The 13,012-nt window shown below is 37.2% G+C and overlaps 1 protein-coding gene across 8 annotated transcripts in view; it reads right to left on the bottom strand.

Moving 5' to 3' along the window:
- The window catches only part of DISC1 (DISC1 scaffold protein), a 189,059-nt gene that overhangs the window by 93,690 nt on the left and 82,357 nt on the right, over window positions 1-13,012 (bottom strand). For all 8 annotated transcript variants that reach the window (XR_010997384.1, XR_010997385.1, XR_010997383.1 and 5 more), the window contains 2 exons: window positions 12,796-12,898; window positions 2,583-2,771 (listed from right to left, as the gene is read on the bottom strand). Coding sequence is in view for 5 of the 8 variants with exons in the window: in XM_068185075.1 (XP_068041176.1) it covers window positions 2,583-2,771; window positions 12,796-12,898 (292 nt within the window). In the remaining 3 variants the exon portion in view is untranslated. The remainder of the gene's footprint in view (window positions 1-2,582; window positions 2,772-12,795; window positions 12,899-13,012) is intronic.

Below are 13,012 nucleotides of genomic sequence, written 5' to 3' on the forward strand. Positions count from 1 at the left end.
TACCATTACTTGTCAATGCTTCTATTATCCAACATGAAAAGCATATTTTTTAGCATCTCTAAAAATACGAAAGGATTTTTTGTCAAATTTCCTTCATAGAGAGCACTGACAGCTCTTAGTGCAGTAAGCCAAGCCTGATTTTTGCACTACATCTGCAGTATCTTTTATATTTGGGCAGCTGGCACAGAGTGAGAAAATTCATTAACATGCTAATGATGTGTCCTATTTAAAATTCCAGCTCTGATTATTGTGTGATTAAGTCTCTTCCCTTGACGTCTGCTTCCTTATAGCCGCATTACTGTGAGAAACCAACAATTATTAATGAAATAAAAAATAGGTGACCAATTTATATACAAGATAAAGACAAACATACACACAAATTTTAGCATTTACATTTTTTTGTCTAATATTTTCCATAGAAAATAGTATTATGTTCAGTAAAACAAAAAATTAAAAGTTTTCAAGAAGCTCACAGGCACAAAACAACAATTCAAGTGCCAGATGACATAGAAATAGACATGTATAGGACCTAACCCTAACCGAGTGCACAGGTTGGGCAGGAACACAGAAGAAAAGGCAGAACTGCCTTTCTCTGCAGCAACACCGATTTTATTGGCATAAATGAAACATCAGGCCTAAGGCTGTGAAGTAAGTCAGGTCAGCTACCCCAACTCAAATCACACCTTTCACAGTGCAGACAAAGCCAACACAATTACCTCCAGTTCTTTCAAACAACTGCAAAAACAAATGGCAACAGAATTGTATTCCGATTCTTTTTGCTTTATTCTCTAAACATAGAAGCGCTGTGCAAAATAACACTGTTCCGTAAAGGTGGCCTCTTTTCCTCAAGACACCATCTTCATACTATTTTCCAGAGAGCATCTGAAGGCTTACATTCAGATAAATGTGTTGGTATCAAACTCATGCCAGTGTCCTCAAATATTTTCATTTTTTAAAGGCGAAAATAGGATTGATCACATGTAAAGGGGGCAGGGATGATGGAGAGGGAAGATGTCAGGTTCAGATTTATGTATCTCCGACTAGTATCTGCATTTTATTTTAACACAATAATAAATATTGTGTTATATTAATTTTGTGAATAAAATTTTCCTTATGCCTGCAGAATCACAGTAAATTAAAAGAAAATCTACAGAGTAAACACCCAGTATTTTGAAATTTACTGTCACAAATAGTGGGACACTAGAGGTTAGGTAAAGAAGGAATCTCCTTTCAGCTGTATAAATGTAAAAGGGAAAAAAAAAGAGTCTATGAACTTATAACATTTCTGTTGCTTCAGCAAGCATCTTGCACAGGCTTGATTTAAAATCCTGCTAAATTAAAGCACAAATGAGAATGTACGTACTGTAGGAAGTTTAATTGTCCTAAAATAAAAGAGAAACAAAATGGGCTGATTAGAAGGTCAGAATCCTTTTTAACTCTCTTGAAAATCCAAGGAAAGAAGCATTGCCTAATGTGCATTTCTGGGTTGGTATCACAATGCACTAAATTTGAGGAATCATTTTTTAAAATTTTATCTAGATTCTAAAAAAGCAAGTTCTTGTCTAGAAGTGTGTGTGCATATACATTATTCATTGCATTTTCAAAATATTGCCTTAGATGTATCCAGCTGCCTACAAATCTTTTTGTTTCTAAGATAGCTCCACCTATCCACTTGCCTATGAAGAAACTTCATATGCTTCTAAAACAGAGGCACTTTCCTATCTTCACCCAACCTACTGCTCATAAGATCCTGAAAAAGGAAAGACATTTTAAAATCCTAAAGCTTTAAAGTAGCTCTCAGGATTGCATTTAGTTTGGAAATAATTATAGTAACTGTACATTTGTAGTCAATCAAATATTACTGAGCCTTTTCATTTAAGCAAGCAGCAAGGCCATTTTATCTGCTTCAACTTCAGGAGTACAGCAGGCAAGAAAGTAAGTCAAGTCTAGGAATGACTTTGCCATTTGATAATTTGCCAGCAGCTTTCCCAGTAATCGCAGACAACCTCCCCAATTCCACCATGACACTACAACCCAAGCACACTGCTCACAGTTGTGTGAGAACAGCACTTGGCAACTTGTTTAAACTCCCCCTCAAACACACATTTACTATGAGAACTCTTGCTTTCAGAATCAGGAATCTCTTTCATCTCATACATTCACACCCATCACCAAATGTGTTATATATGCATGTACTAAACATTTAGTTTTATATACTAAACAGGTTCCTATTGTCACAGCCAGACACTACTTCTGCATAAGGACTACATGTTCCTCTGTATGGAAACACGTGCACAGTGCCATCATCACTGTGATAAAAATGGGCTTAGAAAAGAAAGGTTTTGAGAACTGGTCTAAGACAGAATTCAAAAAGTTGTATATTGCTGGGGTATCCCTTGCTCCTCACGGCCTCCCCCAACACCAGAGGAAGGATGGGTGGATATTGAACACACTGCTTCTCTAGGTCATTGTCAAACTTTCCTCAGAACAATCAGTATGTTCTGTGAAATGTGGAATGATTCATCAAACTCAGCACATCTCAGGTCTGAGCAAAAAGCTGTAACAATCTGTAAACTACTCACCAAAGGCAGTCTCTCCTTGTTCAAGTTCTTGTTTCAGTCTGGTGTAATCATCTTTAATTCTCTCTAATTTTCGCGTATTTCTGGCACTCAGAACCAACAGTTCATTGAGAAGTCCTTCCAGCCCCTCTTTCTCAGATGTTAATGATCTTATTTCTTCTGCAAGATCCTTTGCGGTGCCGAAATTACTTCCTGCATGTTTTGTGGGGGCAGGGGAAGAAAAAGGAAAAAGACATTGAGGCAGACACTTGCAACATCAGTAGCTTACATAGCAATCCTGAGAAATTAGGCAATTATACTTCCCAACATCAATTGAAAGGGGGAAAAAAAGAAAAACTGCTTTGCAAGCATCCATATTATTAATATTACAAGAATAATAATTGTAGCTGATTTAACCTGACACACACAGAAATGATAGTTTCTTTAATTATTGATAGAATTTTTATTTTTTCAGGAAACCTGTTCCTAAGGGTTTGCACTTCAAATAATGTCATACTGTAATTCAATGATTGCTGCAGTGTGATCTACGGCACCATTTTCTTCTTTTGGAGGACCCCTCAACGCACAGAACATTTGAAATAGAGGCCATCAACCTGCTGGACCTTGAAGTATTTCCTCCCTGAACAAAGTAGCCCTGTGCCGGTTTTCGTAACAAGCACCAGAAGGTTGTTTATGAATGGCACATTGCATTTCTTAAATGGCCTGCACCTCAAGCAAAGACCATGGGGAGATGTTCTTCTCACAGGACACATTCAGAAGTCACAACCATCTGCTTCTGGCTCTCCCTGAAGCATGAAACATCACAGACAGGCAGAACACCTTGGCAGCATCAGCTCACACTGTTCCAGAGCTTTTAAAAATGTCTGCTTCCTTTGGACAAGGATTCAGAGTAAAAAGTTCAACTCCCCAGTGGTTTAAAGCATAGCCTAGTAACATTTATCCACTTAACTGTTCTGAAAACCATTTTTATAAGCAGCTGGAGAGGAATGTTTCCTTACTTTGCAAAGAAGTCTTTTGTAATAAATAGAAAAGGACAGTGAGACACTCAGTCATTAAATTACTTTAAATAGCAGTAGAGTAACAATGCTACATTTATGTAACTGTACCAGAATCATTTTAATGATTGAGATACTTGGCTGGGGAAAAAAAAAACAAACCAAAAAATACACACAAAAAAACTAAACACCACCACCACACTTTAATCTAAAGAATTCTTGATAAAAATAATTTCCATATAGAATTGCCCAATAAAAGAAAGAAGATCTTTAGCATGACAGAAGATCTTTAGAAGATCTTCAGCAAGACTTAAGCTATGATATCATCCTAAATTACCAAAAATTTGGTGATATGATCTAATAAGTAAAGGTATGCAGTAAGTAAAGGCACTTATAAGATTCAGCCTTGAAGCAAATATTAACGTAAAACAAATCCAGTCACACAAATGTCTCATCAGCTTCTGAAGTATGTGTAATTACTTTAGACTCCTAAAATCACTTTATAATACCACCAGCATTATTCAGATGTAAGAAGTTTTTGTTTACACAATATACACTGTTGCTTAGACACAACAGATCCATTGAAAAGTTTATTTTCAAATATTAACATACAATCCAAACAATCAAATCCACATCAGAATATCCTGAATTATGGCATTACATCTTTTTGACCTGGAGTCAAAGTGTGGGTCACAAAGCCTTAAAAATGGAACCATTTGGCTGCTGTTCAGTTTCTTCAAGACAAGGAAGCAATAACAGGATGCAAGTGTTTACACTGGTCAGAAGATGGCAAACCACCACCAGCAGCTGCCAGGAGAGGTTCCATTCCTCCAGAATGCCAGAACTAACAGGATCACTTCCACCAAACACCTACAGCCATTCTCCTGGAGCAAAGGCTCTGTTGCAAACTCAAGTGGCTGTATGAGGGCAGGTGTGACAAAGGGAGGCTTGCACTTACCAAAATTTTGGAAAATTCTTTATCAAATAAGTCAGGTTTGAAGACTGAGCATTGCTAAGCATGACAGTCTTGCTTTACATTTGCTTTTTTGGTGGTTTCTTTAGTCTAGAGGCTATGATAGTTCCATTCAACCTCTTCCTCATTTAAAGGTGACATTTTCTTGTTTCTTTTTATCAGGCCGAAAAACCTTCATTTCTAATTCCCAGTTAAAACCCTATTTGCCACTTCTGTCTTACAATTACAATTAAATAACTATAAACATGCTTTACAAATTGTAGGATCACATGGCTTAACAGAGCTTTACTAGGAAACAACAGCACAAATGTTATTACCCTAATTTGTCATGTTTCCAAATGGGCAAAACAAAGCAGCAAAATAAGCAAGACAAAATCACTGTAAAAATGGCAAATATTCAGATGCTTCTAAGGCAACAAGACTTGAGTCCTTTATTCACCTGAACTCATCCCAAGCATCAAAGCATAGGAGCCTTAATAAAACATGAAGGTGAGAAAATCTTCATTAGAATCTGGAGCCTGCTGTTACATTTCAGAGGACAGCAAGGAAAAAGGTATGATATTGCATATGAAAGTTTTATATATACTGAATGGATCTGAATTCCCAGAGGAGAAGTTTATATCGAAACTGAGGCTATAAGGAAACAGCACCAGATACAAACCCAAAAGCAAAAGACACCCTACCTGCTGCAGCTTCCTATGACAGTAAAAATGTCTGTAAGTCTGCAGTGAAAATTCAGAAGAGCATTAAAAAACTCAGGCCTCACAAGTACAATTATCAGTGAGCTCTGACCTCAGTCCCAGTAACGAAAGCAACTGCTTTCTGCATGCCATAAGAAGGTTGATTAAAAAATTAATATATAATCCATAGCTGCCAGCATTGAAAAACATGCCCTCCTGGGCTGGTTTTTTGCTCTTGTTGTTTTGTGGTGGTTTGTTGTTTTTGTTGTTGAGATGTCACATTGGATGTCACACAAACATTCTGAAGACATATGTCAAGATATTTTATTCTGCTGATGCTCTCAAAATGTTAAAATTCCCCTTTTTGATAATTTAATAATTAGTTTGCCTAAGTGAACACAGTAACTATTACTTTGTCAACCACTTGGAGCTATGTTTTACACAGCTGTACCAGTGAGAGAGTTCTGGTTGGCTGATATTAGCTAAGTCAGTCTAACTCTTCCCAGGAAACTCAAAAATCATGCAGCCAATAGGACTGCTCGCTCAGAAAATATGTACAGAGAAAACAAAGCTAAGGAATTAATAGTCTAAGACCAAAGCTGAGATTCTGATCTAAACCAGGACATGGGGCAGAGATTCTGTGACAGTGACTGAAGAGCAAGATGCCACTTTTCTCATCTTTCCTCCGGTCTCGCAGTGATGCTTGCTACAGATGTGTAATTTTAGCCACTGCATCCATGTCCATATAAACACGCTGGGTAAAAACTGGGGCAGCAAACTTGCAGTACCCAGTGCTCTGAACAGGCAATGTGCTTGCAATGCACTATCATGAGGAACTGAGTATGTACACTTCACTTTGAGGGACTGAACATTACCATTATCTCAAAAGACAGCAACAAAAAAAGTTAAATCTTCCTCCTGAATCTCACCCTCTGGGGCTCTCTCCTCCCATGCATCCTTCATTCTCTACAGAAAGTGACATCAGGTAAGCTCCAGCAGCTTGATGTGAATGCCAAAAATACCAGCCAAATCAAGCACAACAACCCACACAGGAAAACTAGTAAAAATTTTTAAAAATCTCCAGGCAGAAAGTAGCTATAGAATTGCTTTTATTTAGTGTAAACATTAGTATATTTCCCCTATTCTTAAAATTTTACTTGTATGGTTACAGCTAAATGGTACTCTGCACATCAAATATATTTTCTATAGACTTAGTTACATGCCACAAACTCATGCCCATTAAAACACCTTGTTGTCAGATTTTACTGTATTGGGCAGACTGTTGCCCATTAAGCAATTAAGTAAAATATTATTTTGATACTATTGGTCAGCAACAAATTGATTAAAAATACAGCTTGAAATCTGTGCGATTTTACAAAAAAACAAAAAATATATTATTAATTAAACATTATTAAATATTTCTCCCTTCAAAATATATGACAAAGTTAAGGGTCCACAAATTTTTTAGTCACACTTTTTCTCAAATGTATGGCAGAAGTTATATACATTCATAGCTACCATTATTTATACTTGAAGCAGAGAGAGAAGTCTAAGTCCCACTGAAAATATATTCATTGTAGTACAAACAAAGGAGTCATTTTTTCTCATTAATAATAAAGCATATCTATTTGACACTAGCCTAAATGTAACAAGGAATAGACTGGTCATTCTTTATCATTATCTATAAATTAATTCTTCATATACTTACAGCACTACCTTTAATAATTCATAAGTGAAAATTTGCATTTTAGCTTAAGGCATTTGCCACCATAGTATTTATCAATGGTACTGGAATTCAAGGCTGAAAACATTCCATCCTGTGATTAATGAGGATACAAAGTGATTTCAACACCACAAAAGAAATTGAAGAAAATAAATATCATTCACCTACACACAAAGGAAAGGGAAAAAGCTAAAAACATGACAGAAATGTAAGATTCTAGAAGGACTGCCAGTGTGTTTACACCTCTGAGAAAATAAACTGCAAATTAGGGACAGTCTACCATCTCCTGAAACATTTTACAGAAATCCAGCACATTTGAATTGCAATTATTGTTTTTAAGCAATAACACATGTCAATGCTTTTATGAAGCATAACACAAGTACATGATTGATATAATTCTGAAAGGTAAATGTCAGCTAGAAAAAGGTGAGAGACCCCACAGACATACATTTGGAGGAGCAATTCTCAGTCACAGAGTGCCTCTTGTACCTGGACTGAATCAGTCACCATGGAATAACCCAGGAATAATTAAAAAAAAAAAAGGGGGGGGGGGGCAGTGAGGAGCCCAAATATATAAACCCCAAAGTAATAACATTTCAAATCAGTATTAACAATGGAGGGAGAGACATCATTGTCCCCTTCCACAAGTGTTTTCTTTCATGCACTCCAGACCACAGAACAGCCTTTCTACAGGGAGATAGCACCTTCCCTTCACACCCAACATGTCTCCTTTGAGCACAAAACCACAGAAAAGAAGGTGCCAAAGAGATAATTTGACCTTCTCTCCTGCTCCAGGGATAGCTGCTTAGGTAAGAGGAGTAAAAGAGAGTAAGTTGTCTCATGACTGACTTCTCCAACAGAAGAAAAGATTTTCTGCTGTCTGGTCACATGTCATGCTGGAACTTCAGCTAAATGAATTACCCTTGAAGTTCACTGAAAGCCAGTAACATCCAGCAGTCTGACTTGAAAATGAGATTAAAAAGACAAAAAGCATCATGTCCTGGTTTCAGCTGGGATAGAGTTAATTTCTTCTTAGTGGCTGTGGTTTGGATTTAGGCAGAGAATAATGTTGGTAACACATTGATGTTTTTAGTTGCTCCTGAGAGGTTCTTAGCCTAAAATCAAGGACATCTCAATTTCCCATGCTCTGCAAGCAAGTACACCAGAAGCTGGGAAGAAGCACAGCCAGGACAGCTGATCCAAACTGGACAAAGGGATATTCCATACTACAGAACACCATACTCAGCAAATAAACTGGGTGAAGTTGGCTGGGAGGGACCAATAGCTGCCTGGAAATGGGATGGCACTGGTCTGTGGCTGGCAAGCATCACTTCTGGCTGGGGACAAACCACAACACAGAGCTGTCTGACGTCTGAGGGACCATTTGGGAGTTGGTTTGGGGGACTCACTGGCATTATTTTTCAAATGAGTTAACAGGTGTGCCAAAAAGTACACTGCTTGCACCAACACATGCTGGCAAATTTTATTTCATGGAGTATAAAGTGAGTGTTGTGGGAAGACATGACCATACACAGCATTGAATGCTGGAACCAGACACTGCAGTCATGAAGTAGAATTAATCTCAATACGCCTCTGATCCATCAACCCAGGCTGCTGCTGGAATCAGGCATATGAAAGTGTGGAACCAGCTGTGTCACCTGAAAAGATGCAGCCCTCTGTTGGACTCCAAATCATCACAAAACTGAACCTTCAAGAGAAGGCACAAGGAAACATTGCTATTTTTGCCTCTAAGGCTAGGCAAGTTCTGCAACCATTACCTCAAACATTACCTCAATTCTCAGAAACAGAAAAGCTGAAGAAACCAGGAACACCACTACCTTCCAATGAAAGACAAATTAAGAGCTGTGTGTGGCACATCTGGGGAAGAACTCAACATCATACCAAGAACTATGTGTCCACTCGTGTTTCTGAATGAAATGACAGACTACAGAAGGAGCATGAAAATGAGGCATCCACATTAACATAAACCACAGATGGATGGCTGAAAATGTACTTCCGCCTGCACTGGCATCTTCTAGCCTGATGGCTCTGGTCTCCTCTCTAACATACCCAATCCCAACAGGAATACTTAGCACCAAAGCTGGAAAGCTGGGTTCTCTTTTTGTTACAGTTGGATCCATGCAGAATTTGCCCTAAATGAGCATCAAAGAGCAGCCAGAGGCAAGAGCCCTAAAATTAAGCTTTGTGAAATATGCTACCTTGTATTTATGTCATTTTGTTTATAAAACTATGTTTTACATTGACATAAGGAAACAAACCTTATTGTACTGCTGGAAATCCTCCCACAACATCATTTCCAAGCAGCTCCCACTTGCCAGTACTTAATGAAATAGAGGTAATGATATTTATAGGACCATGACACATGGTCTCTTACTGGTATAGACAACTGAAATATTTTCAGACTTCAAGTCACCTCACTCTAACTTCTGTTTGGATCTAATCTGTGTTGTCAAAAACAAAGTTAAGAACATGCAGCTCATGGATAACTACATAATAAACTTAGTATTTCATTCATGTCTCCTTAGCTTCCCATTAATTCACCTTCTGGCTATCTAGTTCCATGCTAATATGCATTCTCGAGAGGAAAAAAAGCTCTCAAAGACTCTATGAAAACATTGTAAAATGCACCTCCATAAACTTCTTTTATTCAAGTATAGGAAAGAGATGAAACAGGACTAAAAATTCATTTTAGTTTGCATCTTCCCTCCTATTCCCAAATTATTTTCTCACTAAGGAAACAACAGAAACACACCATTTCTTATTAATTCCTCTCGTATAAAACAGCTCAAAGTATGAAAATAAGTTTCAACAGTATTTCTACAGTTATGTTCACACTTGCTTAAACATCATCTTATTTGAATTTTCTTACCAGCTTCAAATTATTTAATCTGAAATTTATTCCCTAGAAAAGTTTCATGCAAAATAGTAACATGATACTGAAAGAAAGAACAGAGTATCACGTACTGTCACATTCTTCCTACAACTGACTACAAAGTTTTATGAGCATGTTAAGAGCCACTGTAAGAAGCAGCTGTTAGAAAAATCACATGCAGGTTTCTAAGCACATACATAAAAGTGGGTTTTTTTTATAATTAAAGAAAGACCTACTAGATGCTAAACTATAACAGTTCATCAATGAGAATTTACAAATGTGCATATCAACAGTAATATTTCATGACATCAGGAGTACTTGTTACATATAATTACCTAAAGCGACTGACTTAATAACTGGAACAATATAGGATCCTTCTAATTATCTCTGGAGGAAAATTCTGGACTAGCATCTCCAGAGCATTAACTATTAGTTATTTGTCCCAACAGGCCAATGAGATGTAAGTGAGGTTGAGGTGTTGATATAAAGGTTCTGAATTGTAACTGTTAGAAATACCTCTTGAACATGTAAGTATGGGCTTCTTTTCTTTTTCCCACAAGAAAGCTCACATCCATCAAAATTCCACTGAAGAAACTGTCTGAATGAATTATCTAACTGCTACATAAGAAGAAGTAACAGACATTTAATCCTTCCTGTTGTTCCCAGACTAAATGAAAACCTGTAAATATGACCACTGAACTTTATTATTACTGCATATTTACATACGCAAACAATAATTCTTTCTGAACTTCATGCTGTTCCAAGACTGTCCTTAAATAATTGCATATTACCCAAGTCAACATTATTTTAACTCCTAACAACTGAGTATACCCAGGCTGTTCATTAACATTGTTGTCTGAGAGATCAGGGAATATGCACAAAGTACCTTGCTTAAATCTTAGCCAGTATTTAGACCTGCTTCTTAACTATGCCTTCCTTAAGAGGTGTCATTCATTTACTCCTAACACAGGAATACACAGAAACTAAAGCAATTTAATCTTCTCCATTATCCACTATTCACTGGTTTTGCCTTATAAAGTTAAAAAAATCCCCAAAAGATAACATATTTTTATCTCTTCCTTCCTCTTCTTCTGCATTTATCAAATCTTTTCTTCCCGATTTGCTTCTCTGCTAGCCAGCTGCAACTCACTCTGTATCTTGGCTTTTCAAATTATATTCACCTCATGCTCTAAGACTAGTTCTGGTGTTTTCAGATATTTTTTTCTTTTTTACTTTCAGGTCTTCAGAGAAATAATTTTCTTTTTTTTCTTGTATCTCCCCTTGTCCTCTGTATACAACTCTGCATTTTACATAAACAAGTGCCACTACAATGACTAAATTTATCTGTATCTTACGATGAGGTAAAGAAATTACAGTATCCACTGTCACCAAATTACCTTTTGTCCTTGATTTTTAACCATGCCATGCAGAATTTTGCCTTAGTAACAAATTAGGACTGTACCACTCAGAGTCATTAAAATTCCCTGAAGTAAAAAAAGAAAGTCCTTTTATAAGTACAAAGAAATTGCACTGATACTTCTTAAAAAGCATAGAAAGGCAGTCAAACAATTGTAAAAACCAGTTTATAGAAAGAGAAGCATTAAATTGACTTCGGAATTCATTCATGAAACAACCAACCTCTTTTAAGAGCTAACAAGTATAAAATGCTGTTATGAATGTTTTGGAAATGATCCTCAAGTTGTCATTCACTCTCTCCAAGTGTCAGACTGAGATACAGCTTTTCTGGCCAACTGCTTCCTACACGTAGTCTGTAGTTCCTACTGCATGTCCAGCTTATGGGCTGTTTTGTTCCCAAGCCATAAAACCCCTTTTCTGAAAGTCAGAAAGTCACCTACATTTAAACAGTCTAAAGGTAGAGAAGGATGATTGCCTGGTTTACCTCTTAAAGGTTGAGAGAAAAATAAAGAGGATTTCCATTTTAAAAAGGTATTATGAGAAGAAAGGAAATTGAGCATGCTCAGCACCAATACATGATCTGCGCTTTAGCTTCCTTTAAGACTTTGCTCAAGCCTGACATTTTCCACTTCTGGCAAACAAAACATATGACTGCCCAAGGTTTCATTTTAAAATAATTTGTGTGTGCAATATAGATTCTTGTATATAATTGAAAAGGTAAATCACATATGGAGAGCTACATCTCATCTTGGCATGTATGAAAAACCCTTTACCCTTTCTTTACTTGGTGTAACACTGGAAAACTCCTTGTACTCAAGTCCACATTCCCTTCTACTCAGCTTCCTCTCTGAGGCAGGTGTTTAGCAGAGAGACCCCTACTGAAACATTTGCTGAATTAGAAAACCCACCTCTTCCAACGTAAAAGAAAGGACTGTGATTTGTCTTTTTTCCTTGGTGAACAGTGCAGCAATTCCAAGCAAGTGGCATGTGAGGCTGTTATGTATCACACTCCGTAATCACATTTTAGTGTTTTACTGGTTGTAAATAATATGCATGAGTGCTCCAAGGATGAAAGTGCTCTTTTGCTGCCAACATTAGTTGTTTAATGATCTGAACAGCAGAAGCTGCCAATTATTGTATTCCGTTTTAAAGTGTCATTTAAAGCCAGACTTGTAGTAATGATACATTTACAACTTAGCTAGAGAGCTCTAAGAATGTAACTTGAGGAGTCCTGGAACAGCTACTGATGATTATACATCAATTTCACCTATGGAAAAATACCATATGTTTTGCATGTTAATGGTCTACCTCACAGCATCAGCTGTGTCAGTAGTTCCAAACTGTGGAGAGGGAGCTGAAGTACCTTACACAAGGCATGGCATAGCCATAGTTTAGTTCTGCTAGGCTGGTCATGACTTCAAGGGATCTACTCAAGCACATGAACAACTTTCCCTAACAAGTCTGTTATGAAGAGGTCAATAACCACTCTAATATACTCCTTAACACTGTTAATCCTTCTCATCACTTAAAACTTACCTGAAACAGCCAGCATTTTGGCTTCAAGTAGAGCTGGTAGCTGAGTCTCAATATCATTCACTTTCCTCCTCAAAGTACTGCAGAGTTTCTGACTCGTGCAAACCTAAATTGAGGCAGACAGCCATGATATAGAATTCATTCATGTAAAAGTATAAGGCAGTTGAAATGGGGCTTCAAACGTTCTCGGCTAACAGACATGACATAACATCCTGCAGCA

The sequence above is a fragment of the Anomalospiza imberbis genome, chromosome 3, assembly GCF_031753505.1.
Source record: "Anomalospiza imberbis isolate Cuckoo-Finch-1a 21T00152 chromosome 3, ASM3175350v1, whole genome shotgun sequence".
In the NCBI taxonomy this organism is placed as follows: domain Eukaryota; kingdom Metazoa; phylum Chordata; class Aves; order Passeriformes; family Viduidae; genus Anomalospiza; species Anomalospiza imberbis.